Source organism: Schistocerca cancellata, chromosome 3, assembly GCF_023864275.1.
Source record: "Schistocerca cancellata isolate TAMUIC-IGC-003103 chromosome 3, iqSchCanc2.1, whole genome shotgun sequence".
NCBI lineage: Eukaryota > Metazoa > Arthropoda > Insecta > Orthoptera > Acrididae > Schistocerca > Schistocerca cancellata.
Genome location: NC_064628.1, coordinates 208031306 through 208058141, shown reverse-complemented (window position 1 = coordinate 208058141; position 26836 = coordinate 208031306). Strand labels below are relative to the sequence as shown.

Below are 26836 nucleotides of genomic sequence, written 5' to 3'. Positions count from 1 at the left end.
TAGCACAAATGCCTGAAGTGATAATTTTGCAACATGAAGTCACCCGAGCAATTAATTCTACACACAATTGGAAAGCCCCTGGAAATGATAAAATAGCAAATTACTGGCTAAAGAAGTTCACCTCAACACATTCACATCTAAATTATTTAACAGTTACATTGCAGACCCATACACATTCCCTGATACACTTGCACATGGAATAACCTATCTGAAACCTAAAGATCAAGCAGACACAGCAAACCCAGCTAAATATCGCCCCATAACATGGCTACCAACAATATACAAAATATTAACTTCAGTCATCACACAGAAATTAATGACACATACAACACAGAACAAAATTATAAATGAAGAACAAAAAGGCTGCTGCAAAGGAGCACGAGGATGTAAAGAGCAACTGATAATTGATACAGAGGTGACATATCAAGCTAAAACTAAACAAAGGTCCCTACACTACGCATACATTGATTACCAAAAAGCCTTTGATAGTGTACCCCACTCATGGTTACTACAGATATTGGAAATATACAAAGTAGATCCTAAATTGATACAGTTTCTAAACATAGTAATGAAAAACTGGAAAACCACACTTAATATCCAAACAAATTCAGATAACATCACATCACAGCCAATACAGATTAAGTGTGGAATATACCAAGGAGACTCATTAAGTCCTTTCTGGGTCTGTCTTGCTCTGAACCCACTATCCAACATGCTAAATAATACAAATTATGGATACAATATTACTGGAACATACCCACACAAAATCACACATTTGCTATACATGGATGATCTAAAACTACTGGCAGCAACAAATCAACAACTCAACCAATTACTAAAGATAACAGAAGTATTCAGCAATGATATAAATATGGCTTTTGGAACAGACAAATGTAAGAAAAATAGCATAGTCAAGGGCAAACACACTAAACAAGAAGATTACATATTGGATAACCACAGCGACTGCATAGAAGCGATGGAAAAAACAGATGCCTATAAATATCTAGGATACAGACAAAAAATAGGAATAGATAATACAAATATTAAAGAAGAACTAAAAGAAAAATATAGACAAAGACTAACAAAAATACTGAAAACAGAATTGACAGCAAGAAACAAGACAAAAGGTATAAATACTTATGCTATACCAGTATTGACCTACTCATTTGGAGTAGTGAAATGGAGTGACACAGACCTAGAAGCACTCAATACTCTTACACCATCACAATGCCACAAATATAGAATACATCACATACATTCAGCAACAGAAAGATTCACATTAAGCAGAAAGGAAGGTGGAAGGGGATTTATAGATATAAAAAACCTACATTATGGACAGGTAGACAATTTAAGAAAATTCTTTCTAGAACGAGCAGAAACCAGCAAAATACACAAAGCAATCACTCATATAAATACATCAGCTACACCATTGCAATTTCATAACCACTTCTACAACCCTTTAGATCACATAACATCAACAGATACAAAGAAAGTAAATTGGAAAAAGAAAACACTACATGGCAAGCACCCGTATCATCTAACACAGCCACACATAGATCAAGACGCATCCAACACATGGCTAAGAAAAGGCAATATATACAGTGAGATGGAAGGATTCATGATCGCAATACAGGATCAAACAATAAACACCAGATATTACAGCAAGCGTATTATTAAAGATCCCAATACCACAACAGATAAATGCAGACTTTGCAAACAACAAATAGAAACAGTAGATCACATCACAAGCGGATGTACAATACTAGCAAATACAGAATACCCCAGAAGACATGACAATGTAGCAAAAATAATACATCAACAACTTGCCATAAAACATAAACTAATAAAACAACACGTTCCCACATACAAGTACACACCACAAAATGTACTGGAGAATGATGAATACAAATTATACTGGAACAGAACGATTGTAACAGATAAAACAACACCACATAACAAACCTGACATCATAATCACCAATAAAAAGAAGAAATTAACACAACTAATTGAAATATCCATACCCAACACAACAAATATGCAGAAGAAAACAGGAGAAAAAATTGAAAAATACATCCAACTGGCTGAGGAAGTCAAGGACATGTGGCATCAGGATAAAGTCGACATTATCCCAATTATACTATCAACTACAGGAGTCATACCTCACAATATCCACCAGCACATCAATGCAATACAGCTACATCCAAACATATATATACAACTACAAAAATCTGTAATTATTGATACATGTTCAATTACCCGAAAGTTCCTAAATGCAATATAACATATACCATACAGTTACAAGGAAGTCACGCTTGATCGAGGTCCGCGTCACGTTCCATTTTTAACCAGACTTAACAGTCTGAGAAAAAAAAGTCAATAATAATAATAATAATAAAAGCAGAGGATATAACAGATGCGCCGGCCGTAGTGGCCGTGCGGCTCTAGGCTCTGTAGTCTGGAGCCGAGCGACCGCTACGGTTGCAGGTTCGATTCCTGCCTGGGGCATGGGTGTGTGTGATGTCCTTAGGTTAGTTAGGTTTAATTAGTTCTAAGTTCTAGGCGACTGATGACCTCAGAAGTTAAGTCGCATAGTGGTCAGAGCCATTTTATGACAGATGCGAATGAGGTTATGAAATATATGGAAACTTAGCAAGGACAAGGAAAATGGAAGTGGAATTTCAATTAACAAAAGACCTGCATAACAAGAAATGTATTTTCATAAATGCAAAACTATGGAACACTTTCATTAAGTCAGAATGACTTTTTGCTCCGGAATGCCTTTCGTTAAATGCAGTTAAAAAGTAGGTGAAATAGAAAAGAAGAAAAAACAAAACAGGAAAATCTCAGGACCGAAATCTGAGAATGGGAAGTGGAAATTTTAATAATAATAAAGAAATTTGTGAAAAATAGAATCCGTATCAGGTAGAAAGAGGAAGAGAAGAGCTACATTCTATGGACACTTAAAAAGCCTACATGGAAAGAGGATAGCAAAAAAATTTAACTTTTTCGACTGAAACCCAAAAACATCAGTGACATGGATCAAAGAAGTTAAAGGCAGATCTGAATGAAATGGAATCGTTCCAGGCAAACTCTTGAAATGACACGGCCGATTTCCTTCCCCGTCCTTGACGCAATCGGAGCATGTGCTCCGTCTCTAATGACCTTGGTGTCACCAGGACGTTAAGTCCTGTCTTCCTTTTTGTGAGTGAAATGGAAATAACGGAGGAAGAAATAGGAAGAAGAGAAAAGTTCAGATCAGAAGTAAAACTTGCAACGGCTTCCAGATGAAAACAAAGCAAAAGACAGGCGCACTATGGACAGAAGGAAGAAGAGAAAAACATAAGGATAAAATGAAAAGTATCGGAAAGAAAGAAAGGAGAAAAGAAAGAAGACAGAAGTTATTTCATGTCGTCCTTAGTAGACCAAACCAAAAAATACTAAGAATGACGCTATGTATAATAATGCATACAAGGAATTAAAGAAATATCAGTCTTATTGCAATCAAGAAATTTCTACATTACGTCCTCGTCGAATGTAAGTAGTCACATCTAACAGACTCGTGTGACAACTGTGCAGAAAGAGTTAATGTGGAGAAGAAGTTGACTAGTAAGAAGAAGAGTGAGACATAATAGGCTAAGATCAGAAGATGAGATGGAAAGAAGACAATAGCAATAGAAAGGAATAAGGAAAGCATAGAGAGGGAAGCTACACCGATCAAAAAGTTTTATCTCCTCTTGAATTTAGTGTGGTTTTGGATAGTTAATTTGTCCGCCTACGTAGCTGCACGATCAGCACAGCTGCCTGCCATACGGGGGACAGGGTTAGATTTTCGGTACTGTGAGGGATTTTTCATTGGTGTGTGGGGGAGAGGGACTGGAACGGGGCGTATTCAGCCTCTTGACGCCAACTGAGGAGCCACTTGACTGAGTAATAGCGGTTCCAAGGTCAACAAGCTCGACAACGACCGGGAGAGCTGTGTGCTGACCACATGCCCCTCCGTACCAGTATACGATGACGCCACTGACAGAGGATGACATGGCGGTTGGTCGGAACCGACTGATTTTAACGTTTACAGAGTACTGTGTTCCATTCTCGTATGGCTGAAACGGAGAAGGAGACGAAGAAAGAATTTAGTGTTATGCAAAGGATCAGGCGATAATAATTAAACTGATGGTGTTGCAAATGCTGCGGCGCAGGCTGTATATATCGCAGGGAGCTGAAACATCGCAGGTATGTTCATTAATCGGTGCGCTCGCGAAGTATTCTGAAAAACATAAAAGTTCCACTTTCTATCACCAGGTGAAAATATGGCGCTGTAAGCAGTCAGAATGTGATGTGGGTGCAGGAAAGGAGGATGTTTGACAAAACATACGATATCAGTGCATCTGGCATTTCTGTTAGGATATGCTCACAAGTTACAACATGTGTTCAACATATTGTATCTGTAACAAGACGTTGTAGATTGATGACCTTAGCAGTTGAGTCCTATAAGATTTCACATGTTTCTCACAGGACATTGTCATCGTATGCTAGCCTTCAGATCAGGACCAGTCTGAATACATCCCTGATAGACACGATCTTTCGGATATCTCCACAACCAGAAGTTACATGGATTTAGTTCTGAGGATCTGGAAGGCCACACATCTTGAAATCGCCTAGACATGATGCAGTCGTTACCGAAGGTTTCTCGAAGCAAAGCTTTCACCTGGTAAGCGACAAATGGTGTCGCCCCACCTTTCATGAAAACAGTTGTGTGGACACAGTTGTGCTCTTGCAACGCTGGAATCACGTGTTGCACAATGGAATGCCATATTGTTCACTCATATGTCACTATCAGTCACCGCACACACTACACACACGTTGTTTCATAATACTTCACTCACTACGCACACACACACACACACACACACACACACACACACACACACACACACTGGTGATCTCTGGGCCATTTTCTGTACCGCAACTTCCCATTTGCTATCCTAAAAAGCTGAGTCACTATTATTATTATTATTATTTATTGTTATAACATTTTTTATCAAACTCCTTTGTTTTAGATAAGTAATCCCTCAATGTATAAAATATATTGCACAACCGGTACTTTTATCTGCCTAAATAAGTGTATTTTTGCAATTTCTTTAATCTCTTTTGGCAATTTATTGCACAGTTTTATTTCTTGGTAGAAAATGCTGTTTTGAGTTTTATGTTTATTTTTCTTGGAAAATGTAAGTTGAGTCTGTCTCTTATTGCATAGTCACGGACAGAGCTGTTTGTGCAGTAATAAGCAATGTTATTTTTGATGTGTACAACTGACTGGTAAATGTATTCACATGGAACAGGTAAAATCCCCAGTGTTCTGAACAGATCTTTACAATGAGCTCGACTAGTATTTCTGGTTATTATTCTTATGGCTCTTTCCTGGAGTTTGAAAATTGTGTTCATATTTTGTGCATTTGTTCTCCAAAAAAGAATGCCACAACTAAGAATTGAGTGTACATATGAATAATATGTAACTAAAAGACACTGCATGTTACACACTGATGATAGGATTCTAAGGGCATAACACGCTGATGACATTCTGTTTGCAAGTACCTTTGTGTGTTCACACCACTTCAACTGAGAATTTTGCATTTGTTACACAGTCTGTAGAGGTGCCATCTACATTTAATTTAACATTGTCATTTTTCCTCTTAAAACTGAAATTCATGGCATTAGTTTTCTTCATGTTGAATGTCACTTTATTACTAATTGACCAATCATAAACTTCCTTGAGAGTTTCATTTGCTTTCTTGGCAAGGAGTTCTCTTGTTTTCTCAGTGACTATAATATTTCTGTCGTCAGCGAAGAGGTTTTTTTCACCATGAGTACCACTACAGGGTAAGTCATTGATGTATATCAGGAACAGTATTGGTCCTAATATGCTACCTTGCGGAACCCCTATATTAATGTATTTTGGTTCTGATAAGTGTTTTACTAAATGTTTAGATCTGTTTGAAGTGTGTGTTATCTCTACTTTTTTACCCTATCTGTTATGTATGATCGAAACCAGTCATTAGCTACTCCTCTTATTCCTAATGCTTTTAATTTATTTAGTAGAATCTTGTGGTCGAGTGTGTCAAACGCCTTAGAAAGATCGAAAAATATGCCTGTGTCACACTCATCTTTATCAAGGGCATCAAGTACAACTTTTGTCAATTCTACTATGGTTAACTCTGTATTTTTGCCACTTCGGAAACTAAACTGTGATTCTCTTAAAAGATTGTATTTGTTCAGGTAATTCATTAATCTGTCTTTCATAATTGCTTCTATTATTTTTAAGAATGCTGAGAGCACGGAAATGGGCCGGTAATTTTCTATGTCTTCTGCATTACCTTTCTTAAGCAAAGGTACAACTCTTGCCTGTTTCAGCTGCTCTGGAAATGTCCCTGATGTGAAGGATTCATTTATTATATTTGTTAAGGGAAATTGTTAATCCCTATGCATTGTTTCAGTACACACATTACTTCATCTAAGCCTACTGACTTCTTTTTTTTAGATTTTGAATTGTTTTACTGACTTCATTCTCTGTGTTAGGAAGTAACATCATTGTATTTAGTGCAACATTATTTACAGGTGTTATATTTGTTTGGGGGAATTTTTGCTGTAACTTCTCTGCAATACTTGAAAAATGCTCGTTAACATAGTTTATTAAGTGCTGTGGATCATTTATTACTTTATCCCCTTCCCTTTGCAGTATGTTATTCTGCGTTTATTTGCTCTCCCCATTTCCTTTTTTATAATATCCCAGACTGCTTTGCTTTTATTCTCTGCATTATATATTATTTTGTCATTAAATGACATTTTTCATCAATCAGCACCTTCCTATAGATCTTTTTGTATCTATGATAGAAATGTAAGAATTCTGGATTATTGCGAATCTTTTTCATGGAACTGAGGTGTTTAAGTATTTGGGAGGACTTCTTAATACCTGCTGTTATCCATCTGTTTTTGTGAGATGTTGATACAGACATGCAACTTTTGGAAATGCCTTTACAAAGTTCAATTTAAACAATGTGGAGAATTTAGAGAATTGCATATTCACATTGGTTTCCTTTAACACTTCATCGCAGCTTTGTTTTTCCTAGTTCTTTTGAAAAATCTTTTATTTTGATTTCTGATACATGTGGCGGGGTAGAACTCCATATGCAACAGTACTGTGCATTCACATCGCCGTGCAGAATAAATGTGTCTCGTCCGTCCAAGCCGGCCGCGGTGGTCTCGCGGTTATAGGCGCGCAGTCCGGAACCGTGCGACTGCTACGGTCGCAGGTTCGAATCCTGCCTCGGGCATGGATGTGTGTGATGTCCTTAGGTTAGTTAGGTTTAAGTAGTTCTAAGTTCTAGGGGACTGATGACCACAGCTGTTAAGTCCCATAGTCCCCAGAGCCATTTGAACCATTTTTTCCGCCCAAAGAATATTCCCCAACCACATGTCAGCCACTTCAAGCGTGCTTTGAAACGAAGGGTAAAGTCACGTCGTGGTTGCCTGTTTTGGGACTTCATTTGGTGCACATTTTCAGTCTTGTATGGACATCAGTGTAAAATTCGTCGGCAAAATCTTTTGAACTGTTGACCAGGGGACCGTCAATTCACGTGACACAGCTCGAGCACTGGCTGCAGAATTTGAGGCTTGTGCTGCACGGTCGGCTGTAGATATTTTAGAATGGGCCGCCTCCCTGTCCCTGCTGCACCACCTAATTCACCTGTTTCTTCGAATTTCTTGGTGATATTCTTTAGCCCATTTATTGTCATGGGGCTTCTTCGTAGCTGTTTCTGTCGGAGATATTCGCGCAATGCAGCGCTGCTGTTGCCGCCGTTTTCATAAAACAACTTTATCAGCAGTGCATTGTCATTCTTCTCCGTAGCCATTGTGCTTCGTACGGAAGACTTCGACTTTCTTAACCATTTACATTAACAGGATGTAAAATTAAACATCTTCCAGGTGTCTAGTTTCCAAACTTGTTTTATTTGGCAACCAGTTTCAGCGTTCTATTACGCCATCTTCAGGCTCCTGGCCGACGTGTAGGAAGATGGTACTGAGCCGTGGTCGGCTCGCGCTATTGCCGTTTTTCCTTTTGGGTATTTTGTCACCATCGAGTGGCGTCTTATTCCTCCCTCAGTTACTATCTGAACGAGTTGCTCGCTTGCCTCCGTCAGTGGCAGCAGCAGCGTTTATCGATACTAGTGTGCCGTAACTTCTTTGGTGTGGCAGTTATATTTCCTTGTCATGGTCTGTGTGGCAGTTGGTCGGTTGCGGCGGAGCAGCGAGTAAGTGTCTGCGGCGTGTAATCAGGCCGGGGCCGCAGGTGGCGTGCACGCGCGGTCTGAGTTGTGTGGCACTAGCTGCGAGATCTGCCTAGTTAGCAGCCCACCGCACCTGCATACTGCAGTGGAGTCATCAGCGAACCTGTCATGAAAGCTCAACCGTTGTGACATCTCTTCGTTGATTGCTGGTTGTTGCATCCTGGGCTGTCTCCGCAAGCAGCAACGTGATGGTGCGTTGTAGTCGACAAAATTTTTCAGCCATCTCCCTGTATGGTGTTTTGAAGTGATTATAATTTATTAGTGAAGTGCACCAGCGGTATCTTCTGCCTTGTGGCCGTTAACGTTCCTATTACCTGCCCTGGTCGTTAGCGTAGTTTTGAGGCAGTGTCTTTTCCTCGCCGTGTTGATGTTGTTCGGCACGGCGTGTAGTTCGACAGCTTGGTGTTGTTCATTTTTTTTATTTGAGTGTTTATTGTGCCTGGACTGTGTTTATACGCCAATTATGAAGACATAATCCTGCAGCGATCCACGTCTTCGTGATACTTTTGGTTTTCGTGTTGTTGGTCGGGTGGAAGGGAACTGATTAGGAGGTTGGTTGATTTGTCAGCGGTTCGTAGGTCGTGCTGCAACCCGACTGTTTAGTGTTACCCTTGGCTGTCTGTCTCACCTGAACTGTGGTTACAGTTTCCTCCCCAGGCCTACCCATGGAACACTTCTGGGCGCCACTGTTTGTTGTTTGTGATTGTCATTTTATTTGGTCGCAGGTACTGTGCCAGGTCTTCAGCCGTGTATTAATATTGTCTGTTTTATGTTTAGTATATGGCCTTCAGCCGAACTCCATAACAACTTAGATTAGGCCTTCAGCCGTGTTTCATTTAAAGTTCTTGTTGCTCTGTATTCAGGCCTTCAGCCGCGTTTTTTTTCAGAACCTGTGGCTTGCCCGCCCGGTTGGCCGTGCGGTCTAACGCACGGCTTTCCGGGCGGGAAGGAGAGCCTGGTCCCCGGCACGAATCCGCCCGGCGGATTTGTGTCGAGGCCCGATGAACCGGCCAGTCAGTGGATGGTTTTTAGGAGGTTTTCCATCTGCCTCGACGAATGCGGGCTGGTTCCCCTTATTTTGCCTCAGTTACACTGTGTTGGCGATTGCTGCGCAAACAAGTTCTCCACGTACGCGTCCACCACCATTACTCTACCACGCTAACATAGGGTTACACTCGTCTGGTGCGAGACGTTCCCTGGGGGGGGCGGGGGGTGTCCACCGGGAGCCGAACCGCACAATAACCCTGCATTCGGTGCGCAGCGGCGGAGGGGTGAAGTGGACTGCGGTAGTCGTCGTGGGGTTGTGGACCACTGCGGCTGCGGCGGGGACGGAGCCACTCCGTCGTTCCTAGGTCCCCGGTTAACATACAATTCAATACCTGTGGCTGTAATATGTAAATACTTGTCTGTAAGGTTTCCCTTTAATTATCTTGAATTCTTGAAACGGCCTTCAGCCGTGTTCTGTAAATGTTTATCTCAAGGTTGTCTTTAATTATTCTTGAGTAATTGTTTGGGTCACCTTCAGCCGAAGAATTAACTTGAATTTTCCTTAATATGGCCTTTAGCCGGAATTTGTACATGCTTGGCTTTTAAAGAATTTCCCTAACTGATCTGAAATATTAATTCGGCCTTTAGCCGGAAAGATATGGTAATTTTGCTGAAGTAAGGCTTTCAGCCGTTACTTTAAATCATGGTGTTTTAAAAGCAATCACTTAAACTTATTCTGGAGAAGTTACTTGGGCCCTCAGCCATGAATTGATCTTTGTTATTTTAAAGAGAAAACTGTGCATTGGTTTGAGGAATAAAGTTGTGTGTGTTCTTGTATAACTAAGAATAATTGACCTTGGCTCCTTTCCACAACCTGATCCGCTCTGTCCTGGGAAACCAGCTTTCAGCTACCTTTCTGCCGGCGCATGATGGTTGAAGTGACCGCTATAGCAAAAATCTACTGATACCAGTATTGCTGGCTCCTGATTTGATCACAACCGAGGTAGAATATTCCTACACGTCGCTCAGGGACCTGAAGATGGCGTAGTAAAACGCTGAAACTGGTTGTCAAATACAATAAGATTGGAAACTAGACGGCTGGAAGGTGTTTCATTTGGCATCCTGTATCGAACAGCCGATTCCCGGAACCATCACTAAAAAGATGGACATATAGAGACTTTACATTAACAGTCACTTCCCAAAGGAATCAACACGAATCGCCAAGCAGCAAACAGCATAGTGACGTCAAAACTGCTTACATCTCCATATTTTGGTCTGGCGGCAAAAAGTGGACTGTTATGTTTTTTAAGCATAATCTGCTAGCGCACCGATTAATGAACATACCTACGACATTTCAGCGCCCTGCGAGGTGTACAGGCTGCACTGCAGCCCTCGGAACACCATCGGTTTAATTATAAGCACCCAGTACGACCGAAATGCTGGCTGTATCCTAACTGATATTGTAGTTCCGTAATGACGACTGGTATTTCATATATGAGGAGAGCTATTGAGGACATCAATGACCAAGAAACCGATGAAGTAACCAGAGCGTGTAAAAATCTCGTCGCCTATCCGCTCGCAAACAATGTAACTGGCTTTAGGAAGGCCTAATATGACGAAATAGCCTAATGTTGCACACATATCTTACGCAAGCATTCAGTGGTCAGGTCGTGTCCTCTGAAGTTTTCACTACTTGTGCCGTGTTGAACTACATCGTAGTAGTAGGCTAAATGGTGTGTATCAGAAAATTATTTAGCCTTTGATTTAGGAACCACCTTGGGCTGGTTCTGTAGAGAATTTCAGTATCAGTAAAGAGGGAAGCTATTCTTGGGTCAGTTTGTAGGCTGTGTGTCTTGGTATCTTCAAATGTATAGCAATGATGCTTCAAGTATGGGAAAAAAATCGATGAGAGGACCGTATCTGATAAATGATATAAGGGGGCCTTCCTTGGGAGAGACGAAGAACATACCTTGCTAATAAGAAAGCTGGTGTAAGTTCTCTGAAGTTGATTTTGGAAAAATGTAAAGAAGGTGAATGATTGATTTTATCTGCTTTCCTGTTCTTACCTGGGCCTTGAGTTCGCGCTCCAGTTCGCGGGTAGAGCCACGTTCAGCCACTTGCTTCAGACCCGGGGAAGCCCTCGCTCCGTAGGACCAGAAGTAGTAATCGGATGTGTGCGACGCTCCAATCACGTCGCTGAACTTAGCTAAGAAGCTGTCGTCCGGGAAGCCCTTGGGGTGGGTGTGCCGCGACCACAGTCCTTCAAAAGTCAGCTGGGCACAAAAGCAACAAAAAAAGGAAATAATATATGTTAAGTTGAGAGACCATACTAAACAGTTGATAAATTCACCACTACCTGCTGCTATAGAATATTTTTAGCTGTTGCGTTTAGCTTGGGTTTATGCCATACAATCAAAGGTGTTACAACATCTAGAAATTAATTTTCCTTTTCTAAAAAGAAAGGACAACAGAGTTACAGGAAAAACTTTATTTTCGCAGATACAGCAATGTTTTCACTATATTTTGACATAATCACAATCAGGATAGAGGCACTTGTCTTACTGTGGAATCAACTTCGTACGTACATTTCACAGAAGTTTCCCGCCTGGGAATGAAATTATTACAATTGTCTTCATTCCTTCGTCATCGTGTATATTAACAAAAAATCTGTAAAACTTTTATTCTGTCTCTTTGACACGCTAACCTCCAAAACTAGTACACGAATTTTAATGCGATTTTCGCAAGTAACTTATACACTCCTGGAAATTGAAATAAGAACACCGTGAATTCATTGTCCCAGGAAGGGGAAACTTTATTGACACATTCCTGGGGTCAGATACATCACATGATCACACTGACAGAACCACAGGCACATAGACACAGGCAACAGAGCATGCACAATGTCGGCACTAGTACAGTGTATATCCACCTTTCGCAGCAATGCAGGCTGCTATTCTCCCATGGAGACGATCGTAGAGATGCTGGATGTAGTCCTGTGGAACGGCTTGCCATGCCATTTCCACCTGGCGCCTCAGTTGGACCAGCGTTCGTGCTGGACGTGCAGACCGCGTGAGACGACGCTTCATCCAGTCCCAAACATGCTCAATGGGGGACAGATCCGGAGATCTTGCTGGCCAGGGTAGTTGACTTACACCTTCTAGAGCACGTTGGGTGGCACGGGATACATGCGGACGTGCATTGTCCTGTTGGAACAGCAAGTTCCCTTGCCGGTCTAGGAATGGTAGAACGATGGGTTCGATGACGGTTTGGATGTACCGTGCACTATTCAGTGTCCCCTCGACGATCACCAGTGGTGTACGGCCAGTGTAGGAGATCGCTCCCCACACCATGATGCCGGGTGTTGGCCCTGTGTGCCTCGGTCGTATGCAGTCCTGATTGTGGCGCTCACCTGCACGGCGCCAAACACGCATACGACCATCATTGGCACCAAGGCAGAAGCGACTCTCATCGCTGAAGACGACACGTCTCCATTCGTCCCTCCATTCACGCCTGTCGCGACACCACTGGAGGCGGGCTGCACGATGTTGGAGCGTGAGCAGAAGACGGCCTAACGGTGTGCGGGACCGTAGCCCAGCTTCATGGAGACGGTTGCGAATGGTCCTCGCCGATACCCCAGGAGCAACAGTGTCCCTAATTTGCTGGGAAGTGGCGGTGCGGTCCCCTACGGCACTGCGTAGGATCCTACGGTCTTGGCGTGCATCCGTGCGTCGCTGCGGTCCGGTCCCAGGTCGACGGGCACGTGCACCTTCCGCCGACCACTGGCGACAACATCGATGTACTGTGGAGACCTCACGCCCCACGTGTTGAGCAATTCGGCGGTACGTCCATCCGGCCTCCCGCATGCCCACTATACGCCCTCGCTCAAAGTCCGTCAACTGCACATACGGTTCACGTCCACGCTGTCGCGGCATGCTACCAGTGTTAAAGACTGCGATGGAGCTCCGTATGCCACGGCAAACTGGCTGACACTGACGGCGGCGGTGCGCAATTGCTGCGCAGCTAGCACCATTCGACGGCCAACACCGCGGTTCCTGGTGTGTCCGCTGTGCCGTGCGTGTGATCATTGCTTGTACAGCCCTCTCGCAGTGTCCGGAGCAAGTATGGTGGGTCTGACACACCGGTGTCAATGTGTTCTTTTTTCCATTTCCAGGAGTGTAAATAGCTTGGCGGATCTTATAGGCTTCGTTTAGTTAAAATCGGATCACGGAAAAAAGATATTGTGATTGAAAATTTCATCTAAAACGTCGTATCTGTCTGTTGCTGTGTTTGAACACACTAATCTCCGAAACTACTATACGAATTTTTATGAGGTTCTCACAGGTAACTTGAGCACAGAATTGTGACACCGTATGGGCTTTATTTCATAAAAAATCAGATCACGGGGGACAACCGTCTATTTGTCTATTTGAATACTGTGATCTTTTTCATAGGGCTTGCACAGGTAACTTGAGCATAGTTTGGGGCAATGAAAAGGATTCATTTCATCAAATTCGGATTACGCAAAGAAAGACACAGTAACTGAAAGTTTTATCCATAAATGCGAAAGTAATTCTATCTTTACGTTTTCACGACTAACACGCCGAGCCGATTTCGATGAAATTTGGTATGGAGATAGCTTGAATCGTGGGGAAGAACATAGGCTAGTTTAGAAAATATCTAGTGCAAGATACTTATTGTTTTGAAGAATATATTACAAATTCTGAATGTTTGCGAATCGGGTAACTGAGCAGTGATTGCGTAGCAGCCCAGAACTCTTCCAGTGGGATGTGGGAAACGGCCCAAAAACCATATCGAGGCACACCGGCCCTCGTCCTTAGTCCGACGGGTGGACTCGCTTCCGGAAGCGCCGCTTAAGCACGCACGGCTGTCCAGGCGGGTTGATGCATCTGGCCACATCACAAAACCTAGAGCGATGACACATAACTCACAGAAAGAAGACTGAAAGTAAACACGACGGCAGGGAGACCTCAAGCACTGTAATCTCTAACCCGTCTCCCCCAGTTCTTGACGCCAGGGCTTGAGAGTCTGCCGTTATTGACAGCTTCACTTAGCGTTGTTCACACCGTAACTGTCGATACTGGACGCATTTTCCGTCTATTTTATCACATTTCCCGGATATTTTTCCGGAAAGTTTCACACCAACATTAACTAGTGTTATATCCTATATACAGGGCGGTCAGAAACAGTGTGAAAAACTTGTAAGGGTGTTGAAGGGTAGGTTGTGTTGAGAAACAATTGCTCAGAAAAAAATCGATACGTTGCACCGTTTCCTAGTTAGTTAGCATTGAAGTTAGCCAGTCAGGCCGTTGTGCTCACAAATTCAAACGGCCCGCCAGAGACGATGTCCACAAACATGTTCTCCATTTGATTTCCTGAAACCGAACAAGAGAGCTATACAGAAATGGAACATGAGACGGTAGCAAGGATCGAATCGGAGTCAAAGGTTGAGTAGTCTCATGCGCTATCTCTGTGCTACGAGAACAACTGACACTAATTGTCTCTGGTGGGCCGATTGAATTGTCGAACGCAACAGCCCGATTGGCTACGTCAATGCTAATTAATTCGGAAATGGCGCAAGTATCGACTTTTTTCTTCGCAGCATATGCTGCGCTTCAGCACCCTTACAAGCTTTTCGAACTGTTTATGTCCACACTGTGCGTACAAACCAAGAGATGATCACAAATAGTTATTCATTGCAACTCCTTTCAGTCCTCGGACCATCGATCAGGTGCCATAAGACATTTCAAACACCTTACATGGCTTCAGTTAGCACAAAATACAGCGTAAGTAGCTGTTGTCATATAGCACGATGTAATACAGCACACTTTACTACATGATAACAATGATTTATGATGGATTTTATGCTGATTGCCGTCTTATGTAAGTTGTTTTAAATGTCTTATGATACTTAATGATACTCTGAAGATTGTCACTTGTCATAATAAAGAAGTATGTATCATCCGCTCTTGGGGGTGAACTATGACGTTTTCTATATGTTTAAGAGTTGTGAGAGACCATCTTCATAAAGTCTGTATCGTCCCATTTAGAAATCACGTACTTGCTCCAGTATTTCGGTTGATGCAATAATTAACATACTGCCGACGAATGCCGACTTTACTCGTGCTTACTACTTGCTGCCTGTAGGTTTCGTCTTGTTATGTGTTTACACCTGTAAGCAACGAAGCAAACGTGACTTCCTTTATGTACATTTTGATTATTTAGCATTGTAAGCGTTTTTAATATTTCAAATTTTTGTCTTAAATTTTCTCCTGCTTTTAGAGCTGCCCAAATCCTTGTTTAGTCAGCAACTTTATGAACATAATCAGTATTGAAGGTTGCATTTCTAATAATATGAAAATTTTACATAATGCATCTACAGCGCTATTTCTTAATACGTTAAAAGAAACCGAAATTTCTATGCACTACAAAAATTAAACCTCATATGTTTCCAGAATGAGATTTTCACTCTGCAGCGGAGTGTGCGCTGATATGAAACTTCCTGGCAGATTAAAACTGTGTGCCCGACCGAGACTCGAACTCGGGACCTTTCCCTTTCGCGGGCAAGTGCTCTACCATCAGAGCTACCGAAGCACGACTCACGGCCGGTACTCACAGCTTTACTTCTGCCAGTACCTCGTCTCCTACCTTCCAAACTTTACAGAAGCTCTCCTGCGAACCTTGCAGAACTAGCACTCCTGAAAGAAAGGATATTGCGGAGACATGGCCTAGCAACAGCCTGGGGGATGTTTCCAGAATGAGATTTTCACTCTGCAGCGGAGTCTGCGCTGATATGAAACTTCCTGGCTTCGGTAGCTCAGATGGTAGAACACCTGCCCGCGAAAGACAAAGGTCCCGAGTTCGAGTCTCGGGCGGGCACACAGTTTAATCTGCCAGGAAATTTCATATCAGCCTTTACACAACGAATGTGATGTTTTTTTGTTTCCTGCTTAAAGCTCTTATTATACACTCCTGGAAATGGAAAAAAGAACACATTGACACCGGTGTGTCAGACCCACCATACTTGCTCCGGACACTGCGAGAGGGCTGTACAAGCAATGATCACACGCACGGCACAGCGGACACACCAGGAACCGCGGTGTTGGCCGTCGAATGGCGCTAGCTGCGCAGCATTTGTGCACCGCCGCCGTCAGTGTCAGCCAGTTTGCCGTGGCATACGGAGCTCCATCGCAGTCTTTAACACTGGTAGCATGCCGCGACAGCGTGGACGTGAACCGTATGTGCAGTTGACGGACTTTGAGCGAGGGCGTATAGTGGGCATGCGGGAGGCCGGGTGGACGTACCGCTGAATTGCTCAACACGTGGGGCGTGAGGTCTCCACAGTACATCGATGTTGTCGCCAGTGGTCGGCGGAAGGTCCACGTGCCCGTCGACCTGGGACCGGACCGCAGCGACGCACGGATGCACGCCAAGACCGTAGGATCCTACGCAGTGCCGTAGGGGACCGCACCGCCACTTCCCAGCAAATTAGGGACACTGTTGCTCCTGGGGTATCGGCGAGGACCATTCGCAACCGTCTCCATGAAGCTGGGCTACGGTCCCGCACACCGTTAGGCCGCCTTCCGCTCACGCCCCAACATCGTGCAGCCCGCCTCCAGTGGTGTCGCGACAGGCGTGAATGGAGGGACGAATGGAGACGTGTCGTCTTCAGCGATGAGAGTCGCTTCTGCCTTGGTGCCAATGATGGTCGTATGCGTGTTTGGCGCCGTGCAGGTGAGCGCCACAATCAGGACTGCATACGACCGAGGCACACAAGGCCAACACCCGGCATCATGGTGTGGGGAGCGATCTTCTACACTGGCCGTACACCACTGGTGATCGTCGAGGGGACACTGAATAGTGCACGGTACATCCAAACCGTCATCGAACCCATCGTTCTACCATTCCTAGACCGGCAAGAGAACTTGCTGTTCCAACAGGACAATGCACGTCCGCATGTATCCCGTGCCACCCAACGTGCTCTAGAAGGTGTAAGTCAACTACCCTGGCCAGCAAGATCTCCGGATCTGTCCCCCATTGAGCATGTTTGGGACTGGATGAAGCGTCGTCTTACGCGGTCTGCACGTCCAGCACGAACGCTGGTCCAACTGAGGCGCCAGGTGGAAGTGGCATGGCAAGCCGTTCCACAGGACTACATCCAGCATCTCTACGATCGTCTCCATGGGAGAATAGCAGCCTGCATTGCTGCGAAAGGTGGATATACACTGTACTAGTGCCGACATTGTGCATGCTCTGTTGCCTGTGTCTATGTGCCTGTGGTTCTGTCAGTGTGATCATGTGATGTGTCTGACCCCAGGAATGTGTCAATAAAGTTTCCCCTTCCTGGGACAATGAATTCACGGTGTTCTTATTTCAATTTCCAGGAGTGTATTTACTTGATAATAGCTGTATTAACAAGCTGCTTCTTCTTTACTACAAATTTATTCTACATAATTTTGACGTTCTATTTACTAATAAGTGCATCTTTTTGTACATAATTCTCTCGACTTGCACCTGAGTGGCTAACACTGACATCATATTGTGAGCTGTAGACGGAGTCTCTGACATTTAAGAAAATAGCTATACTGCGCTCTGCAGCAGTTGACTATCGTCAGTCTGCGGTTCCCACACCATACAGAGCCATTGTCCATCAATAAGCATATATCTGTGATTTGTAGTTTTAAAGCTAATTTTAAGTTTGTTTATGTATCCCTCTAATTTATATCCTACATTATTTTACAGTTGAACGTCTGAAGATGACCACGTGATGATCGAAACAGGTCACTTTCTAATAAACGCACCTTGTAATCTAGACTGTTTTGTAATTAATTTTAATATTACAGAGTTACTTTCGCATTTTTTAATATTATTATGGATAAAAATTTCAATAACATCATTGTTTTCGTGTTCCAATTCTGATGTAGTGAGGTCTGTTCCATGCCCCAAGCTGTGCCCAAGTTACCTGCGAAAACCTCACGAAAATTCGTCTAAACAAACATACAGGCACGACAGTTTTACAAATTTATTATTACTATAGATTTGAATACAAGTCTGAATCTTTTCTACAAATGGGAACAGGAAATGTGAGCGTGAGCAATAAGTTCTTCCCACTAATAAAAGTGATTTCTACCAGTTTGCTACGTTATTTGATTCTGCGTAAAATGTTGTCAATGCAAACGTCCCCAAAAATATTCCATAGGCTGCTGTAAAGTACATGGAGGAGGGTACTGTGGATTTTGTACCACATGTGATTCACTTGTGGAGAGAGGAGAACGTGAGTGCCTATATGCCTCTGTACTCTCCCTAATCTTCCTTATTCTCGTGACTCTTGCGCGAGATACACAATGCAGGCAGTAAATAGACTTTTTCCAGAACAATTACGCCTGCAAAAGATTTTCATACAGAGCCTCCTCACAGATTTAAATTATGCGTCGGGCCAAGCCTCCAACGCTGAACCTTGCCTTTCACAGGCAACGCTCGAAATGACAGCTATCCAAGTAGTCATAATGAACCACGCTCATCGCTTATATTCTGTCAGTACAGCTCTCCAAATCTTTTAAGCTTCACAGTAGGTAATTAGCCATCAGGGAGCTTCAAAATTTTAGTTTATGGGCTACGTAATTTTTAATGGAAAACCACAACACAGGTGAAACTTCTTTGTTTTTCTTCGTATGTTAACTCGTGATATCTTGCGTCTTTTGCTCTAGACCAGATATCCGCTTCCACTGAAACTGTTAACCCAGGACGAAGCCCGCACTGACATCAAGTTGCGATACTCACCTCTAAATGAAGCGAATATCAGTCATAAGTCCCGACATTTATCGCTGTTCCCTTCCCGTCAGCATTATTTTTCGACTGCTGTTCTGATGTGAATTTATTTTAGAACGGTATGTTGCCACTGCTAGTGAACTAGAAGAGTCCCCGGTGTCATAGCTTCAAAATCTTTCATTTACTGCATTGGATGGACTTTAGGAAATCTGAAATCAGTCGCTTCTTTACGACAGTACTTTGCACGAAACTCGCTCTCCCTCTTACAGGAGGCTAATGAGGCATGCGTTATGCAGAAATTTCCTCGTGCAGCTGCTCTCTGGTTGACGCCTTTACACCCTTATAATGGCACATGAAAGCACAGCTATATCTAATGTGCCACGTGACTCATTTTTGGTTCCGTGGGCTTTTCAATAATACCTACAGTTTTTCTGCTATGTGTCACGAAAAAACCGATGCTTCAGTCCAACAAAGAAGTTTCCTGTCTAGTGACAGACAGTCTGTATGGGCGGTAATTGTGACTGTGTCTGTAAAATTCATTTACTTACTCCTTTAAGGAATGTACAGTGATAAGCCAAAACATTACGATCTGTGTTCACCACGACGTCGGGTGCCGCGTGGTGGCGTTGCGGATATTTGAGGCGGCAACTAAAGTATGTAAGCGGACACGGATGGGGAATCTCTCTAGCGAAGATATGGGCTGCAATCCATTGAGATAAGAGACTTTGACAAAGGGAAGATTATTGTTACGCAAAGTCTATGAACGAATATCTCTAAAACGGCAAAGTTGGTCGAATGTTCACGTGTTATTGTCGTGAGCATCTAAGGTAACTGGCAGAAGGACAGTGAAACTACCAATAGGTGCTAAACGGTTGGACGTCCACGATTCTTCACAGAACGTGGGTTTCGGGGGCTTGTCTGCTCTGTAAAGTGGGATTGATGGTAATGTTTATACGGATATGGTTCTGGCATTACCGGCGATGACCTCCTTCTTCTGTGCGGATGGACACATATTACCCGAACTCTTACGGGATGTAATCTCCCCACGGAAAATTACCCTCTACCACGCAATAATTAATAATGGTCAATCAAATCATGCACATTTATTTACGTATGAAAAGTATCTGAGCAGATTTTCTAGTAATATATGCGCCGACAGCTCGTCGACGCCAAGGTATTTTTCGAGTACGTTTATTCTTTGGAACAACAGAGGTACACAGGTGTATGCTCCATGGTCATTATAGTTATAGAAAGAGATAGAAAGAGAGAGAAAGGACAGCTTCGGAAAGTATCGGTTGGTAGATTTTCGTATTGCAAAAGGAGATTTATTTACTCTTCTTCGCGATAAAGCGAGGCAGGAAAGTTTGTGCCGCTAGCGGGGTAGACAAACAGAAAGAAGGACTTGTAAAAGTAAATTTCATGAGACTAAAAATCCACGGAAACGGAACATGTACGGAAATGGATTCAATATACAATTTTCCTCAGAAATAAGGTTTGTGACCATTTCATTTTAGAGTGAATGACGAATGCGTTCTCTGTCTGAATTGTTGATGATTGTCTGGGGCCTGTAATTAATTGGGAAGTTTCAGCTGTGACGAAGAGAGCCTGCAATCTCTGAGTTTTATTGAAATCGTCCAAAAAGGCTTCGTCCACATCTGAAATTTTAGATCTGTCGTAAACTGAACGAAGTGTTCAAAACGATCGATTTTTTCCCAACTGAATGCAGCGCTTAATAATAATAACGTATGTGAAGATCTTTTTTAGCAAGCCAGCCGCTGAATATTAAGAAGAAGGGCTCCACCAGAGATTTTAATAGGCTGATTTCATGTAACTTAAGACTTTCAGCAAAATCGATTTAAGTAGTAAGGGCATTCATTAGAGGGACTTGGTAAGAATGTCTTCCACGAGTAATGAGTGTGCTGGGTAGGGACGCTTCGAATGTAGTGTGTGGACATATAAGGTGAGAATGTGGGTCTCGCCGGAGGCGTGCGCGAGATAGTCCCTGCAGTCGCATTATCCTCTGTGCCCTCGCTGGCTAAGATGGGTAGAGCGTCTGCCATGTAAGCAGGAGATCCCGGGTTCGAGTACCGGTCGGAGCACACATTTTAACCTGTCGCCGTTGATATATATCAACGCCAGTCAGCAGCTGAAGGTATTAATACATACACTACTGACCATTAAACTTGCTACACCACGAAGATGACGTGCTACAGACACGAAATTTAACCGACAGGAAGAAGATGCTGTGATATGCAAATGATTAGCTTTTCAGAGCATTCACACAAGGTTGGCGCCGGTGGCGACACCTACAACGTGGTGACACGAGAAAAGTTTCCAACCGATTTCTCATACACAAACAGCAGTTGACCGGCGTTGCCTGGTGAAACGTTGTTGTGATGCCTCGTGTAAGGAGGAGAAATGCGTACCATCACGTTTCCGACTTTGATAAAGGTCGGATTGTAGCCTATCGCGATTGCGGTTTATCGTATCACGAAATTGCTGTTCGCGATGGTCGAGATCCAATGACTGTTAGCAGAATATGGAACCGGTGGTTTCAGGAGGGTAACACGGAACGCCGTGCTGGATCCCAACGGCCTCGTATCACTAGCAGTCGAGATGACAGGCATCTTACCCGCATGGCTGTAACGGATCGTGCAGGCACGTCTCGATCCCGGAGTCAACAGATGGGGACGTTTGCAAGACGACAACCATCTGCACTAACAGTTCGACGACGTTTGCAGCAGCACGGACTATCAGCTCGGAGACCATGGCTGCGGTTACCCTTGACGGTGCATCACAGACAGGAGCGCTTGCGATGGTGTACTCAACGACGAACCTGGGTGCACGAATGGCAAAACGTCATTTTTTCGGATGAATCCAGGTTCTGTTTACAGCATCATGATGGTCGTATCCGTGTGTGGCGACATCGCGGTGAACGCACATTGGAAGCGTGTATTCGTCGTCGCCATACTGGCGTATCACCCGGCGTGATGGTATGGAATGCCATTGGTTACACGTCTCGGTCACCTCTTGTTCGCATTGACGGCACTTTGAACAGTGGGCGTTACATTTCAGATATGTTACGACCGTGGCTCTATCCTTCATTCGATCCCTGCGAAACCCTACATTTCAGCAGGATAATGCACGACCGCATGTTGATGGTCCTGTACGGGAAAATGTTCGACTGCTGCCCTGGCCAGCACATTCTCCAGATCTCTCACCAATTGAAAACGTCTGATCAATGGTGGCCGAGCAACTGGCTCGTCACAATACGCCAGTCACTACTCTCGATGAACTGTGGTATCGTGTTGAAGCTGCATGGGCAGCTGTACCTGTACACGCCATCCAAGCTCTGTTTGACTCAATGCCCAGGCCTATCAAGGCCGTTATTACGGCCATAGGTGGTTGTTATGGGTACTGATTTCTCATGATCTATACACCCAAATTGCGTGAATATGTAATCACATGTCAGTTCTAGTATATTTGTCCAATGAATACCCGTTTATCATCTGCATTTGTTCTTGGTGTGCCCGCATCTCGTGGTCGTGCGGTAGCGTTCTCGCTTCCCACGCCCGGGTTCCCGGGTTCGATTCCCGGCGGGGTCAGGGATTTTCTCTGCCTCGTGATGGCTGGGTGTTGTGTGATGTCCTTAGGTTAGTTAGGTTTAAGTAGTTCTAATTTCTGGGGGACTGATGACCTAAGATGTTAAGTCCCATAGTGCTCAGAGCGATTTGTCCTTGGTGTAGCAATTTTAATGGCGAGTAGTGTAATTCTAATGATGGTAATGTGACATCTCTGCCTAAAGAGCACAATTCTGGAGCACGCAGAAGTGTTTCGGAGCACATCGTACATTGTTGAACATGGAGCTTCTGAGAGAACAACGCCCACGTGTCACATGTTGAGCCAGCGACATCGTCAGTTACCGCTGCAGTGGGCACGGGTGCACTGCGATTCGACCGTCGATCAATGGAAACATGTCGGGTCTTGGGATGAATCACATTTTTGCTACGCTAGGTCGATGATCGTGTCCACAAACGCCGCGACCGAGGCGTACGGCAGCTCGAAACGTGTACCATGCCACAGACGCAGGCTGGTGGCGGCAGTATTGTGCTACGGGAGACATTCTCCTGCTCTGGCATGAGACTTGTGGAAATAATCGAAGACGCGCTGACAGCTGCGAATCATCTGCATCCTTTCATGCTTGATGTCTTCCCAGACGGCGATGTCATCTTTCAGCAGTATAATTGTCCGTGTCTCGGAGCCAGAACCACGCTACAGTGGTTTTAGGGGCATTATAGTGAACTCAAGTTGAGGTCACGGCGATCAAATTTGCCTGTTGTAAATCCTATAGCACCCATCTGGGTCGCTATCGGGAGCCACCACCGACTACGCAAATCAGCGGCCCGATATTTACGCGAATTACATGATCTGTGCGTAGACGTCTAATGCCACGTACTTCCAAAAACCTACTAACAAACTGTCGGATACCTGAAACGCAGCATCAATGATATATTTCATTCCAAAGACGGACAAACAAGCTGTTAAGCAGGTGGTCACAATGTTTTGGCTCCTCAGTGTACAGTAGCGGCGAAAAGAGAGGAAACCGTGAAGTACTGTTAACGAATCAATTTCAACAACACATATGAAGTATTTGCAGGGCAGGAAAGTGTAAAGTGAAGAAGACAGAATCCTGAAAGAATACAGTGAATACGATTGGCACTTACCTCATACTTTGCTTCCTGACACGCACAGCACTCCTTCTGCACTGGCGGCTGCTCGTCGAAGGAGTTGTGGACTTCTTCACAAAACGTGTAGCTCAGGGGGCCATCGTCCATGTACCACACATCTGGCCGCTCTATTACCGTAGCCCTGTAACGGTTCCATCACAGTTTATTCACGTATAAATGAAAGGAAGCAATGTCGAGTACTGTGTAAAGTATGAAAGATGTAGATCGAAGAAAAGCCTAAAATGTAAACAAAATATAAAAGGAGAATCACTATTACCACAAAAAGTAGTCTTTCGCAGAGTCAAAGTAGTACTACAAGTACAAATCGAGAAATATCACTTCTGTTGGCTATGGTAATGTTCGCCGTAGACGGTGTGATATCGTTTATTAAGGTAAAAAACATAGTTTGCATGAATAGTTTTCCAAGCAATTGCAAGAGGAACACTGAAGTGATCAATTTTATTTACTGCATCGAGTAGGCTTGTAACTCGCAATCGTTAGAGAATAGCGTCGGAGGCAGGATGTGATAGTCGCCAATAACAACAAATTAATTTCCATTCTTCATTAATAAATTGTCTGCATATAGATTAAATGACCTTGAATGATGTACCCACTTTTATTTTAACGGCCTCATCCATAGTGAATATTCGTGAAAAAGCAGGCCGTTTTGAGTGCGTCAGATAACAGTTTACAAATATCAATTGGGCGTTTATGTGCATTTATTCCAGTCCCAGCAGCATATCACATTGATGTTTAATAACCATTTCAGAATATCTGCGGCTCCACAGCTTTGTATCTCCAACATTTGTCTCACATAAACATTGATGTTTTGATACTTAATAGAATACTATTCAGGAAAGTTATATAGGAACTTGATATCCTTCACTTGAACATACTATTCAAGTCAAGTAACAGTTAGTAATGGTCAATAGTCTTTACAGACAGATATCTTTAGGTGAAAAATGTGGTAAAACAGGTTGCCATTGGCACATTAAATTCAGCAGAGTTTCTAAGTAAACACTGTCTACGCGATCGTTGGACGCACAGGAATGTGGGCATTATTGCGATCAGTATTTTATAGCTACGTTAGGCAACGTTGACACAGTGTGTGATAGAGTGTGTATTGTGAGGAACTGTTTGTTACAAGAAGTGATAAGATCAACTATATGAGCATTGTTGGACATAAAGTTAGAGACAAGTTGAAATGTTATTGCTATCGTCAACTGCAATTTTGTTTTCTGCAGAATATGGTAGATAATATTCCTTGATAACGTAAGAGTAACCGGAACTTTAAGATGGGAGGGCAAGTATTCAGTTGTTTATTAAATTATGGATGCTGTTGACAAACAAACTGTTTGGCTCAAATGGCTCTGAGCACTATGGGACTTAACATCTATGGTCATCAGTCCCCTAGAACTTAGAACTACTTAAACCTAACTAACCTAAGGACAGCACGCAACACCCAGTCATCACGAGGCAGAGAAAATCCCTGACCCCGCCGGGAATCGAACCCGGTAACCCGGGCGTGGGAAGCGAGAACGCTACCACACGACCACGAGCTGCGGACATAAACTGTTTGATTTGATAAAGAAGACAAATACATTTGCGTGCCAAAGTTGTCACTCCCGAGTGACAGCTCTATGAAACTCGCACCATTCATAAAAAGAACTGCTGTAGTATACTACAGAAGATGGCTGAGAGAAATATGCTATGAGACCACAGATATGACATCTTTATTCAAATACAATCATTACACTGAAGTCATCACGATCCATGGCGCTCCGTTGGACATTACAAAAGACGGGAGGTGATTTTTAATAGGGTATGTGGTCAACATAGATGGTAATGCTTGCTCTCCAAAGTGCTCCCATGCTGACCACAGGGTTGTTACGGAGTTGTTGTGGTGGGGCGTTCCATTCCTCCATCAGCGCGGGTGACAAATGCTGAATGGTCGTTGGTAGTTGCGGACGTACTTCAATACGTCTCTCCAAACGCATCTCAGCCGTGTTGGGTGGGAACGGGTAGGCCAGTCTATTCGCTGAATATCCTCTTGTTCCAAGAGGTCCTGTACCTGCCCTGTTCGATGCGGTCGCTCATTATCGTCCATAAAAATAAAGTCAGATGATGCTGTCATTTACCGTCTTGTAAAGTCATCAGATGGTCAAAACGACTTGCAAAATGATTTAGGTAAGATATCTGTATGGTGCGAAAAGTGGCAATTGACCCTGAATAAGGAAATGTGAGAAGTTCTTCATGTGAGTACTGAAAGAAATCAGCTCTATTTCGATTACGCGGTAAGTCACACAAATCTGAAGGCTGTAAATTCAGATAAATACTTAGGGATTACAATTACAAACAACCTAAATTGGAACGATCACATAGATAATATTGTGGGTAGAGCAAACCAAAGACTGCGATTCATTGGCAGAACACTTAGAAGGTGCAACAGGTCTACTAAAGAGACTGCTTACACCACGCTTGTCCGCCCTATTCTGGAATATTGCTGTGCGGTGTGGGATCCGCATCAAGTGGGACTGACGGATGACATCGAAAAAGTACAAAGAAGGGCAGCTCGTTTAGGATTATCGCGAAATAGGGGAGATTGTGTCACAGACATGATACTTGAGTTGGAGTGGCAGTCATTAAAACAAAGTCGTTTTTCGTTGCGACGGGATCTTGTCATGAAATTTCAATCACCAGTTTTCTCCTCCGATTGCGAAAACATTCTGTTGGCACCCACCTACATAGGGAGAAATGATCATCACGATAAAATAAGAGAAATCAGGGCTCGAACAGAAAAATGTAAGTGCTCATTTTCCCGCGTGTCGTTCAAGAGTGCAGCGGTAGACAGTTTGAAGGTGGTTCATTGAACTCTCTGCCAGGCACTTATTGTGAATAGCAGAGTAATCACGTAGAAGTAGATGTAGATGTAGACAAGGGAATGGAGAACAGTGCCACAGCAGCGTTTACCGTTGAGTGTACCGTATTCCAAGA

The 26836-nt window shown here is 43.5% G+C and overlaps 1 protein-coding gene across 1 annotated transcript in view; it reads right to left on the bottom strand.

Moving 5' to 3' along the window:
* Positions 1-26836, bottom strand: part of LOC126176226 (spondin-1-like) — a 499217-nt gene that overhangs the window by 261743 nt on the left and 210638 nt on the right. The window contains exons 4-5 of the mRNA XM_049923370.1: positions 23840-23984; positions 11396-11602 (exon numbers count right to left, since the gene is read on the bottom strand). Of these exons, the coding sequence (XP_049779327.1) occupies positions 11396-11602; positions 23840-23984 (352 nt within the window). The remainder of the gene's footprint in view (positions 1-11395; positions 11603-23839; positions 23985-26836) is intronic.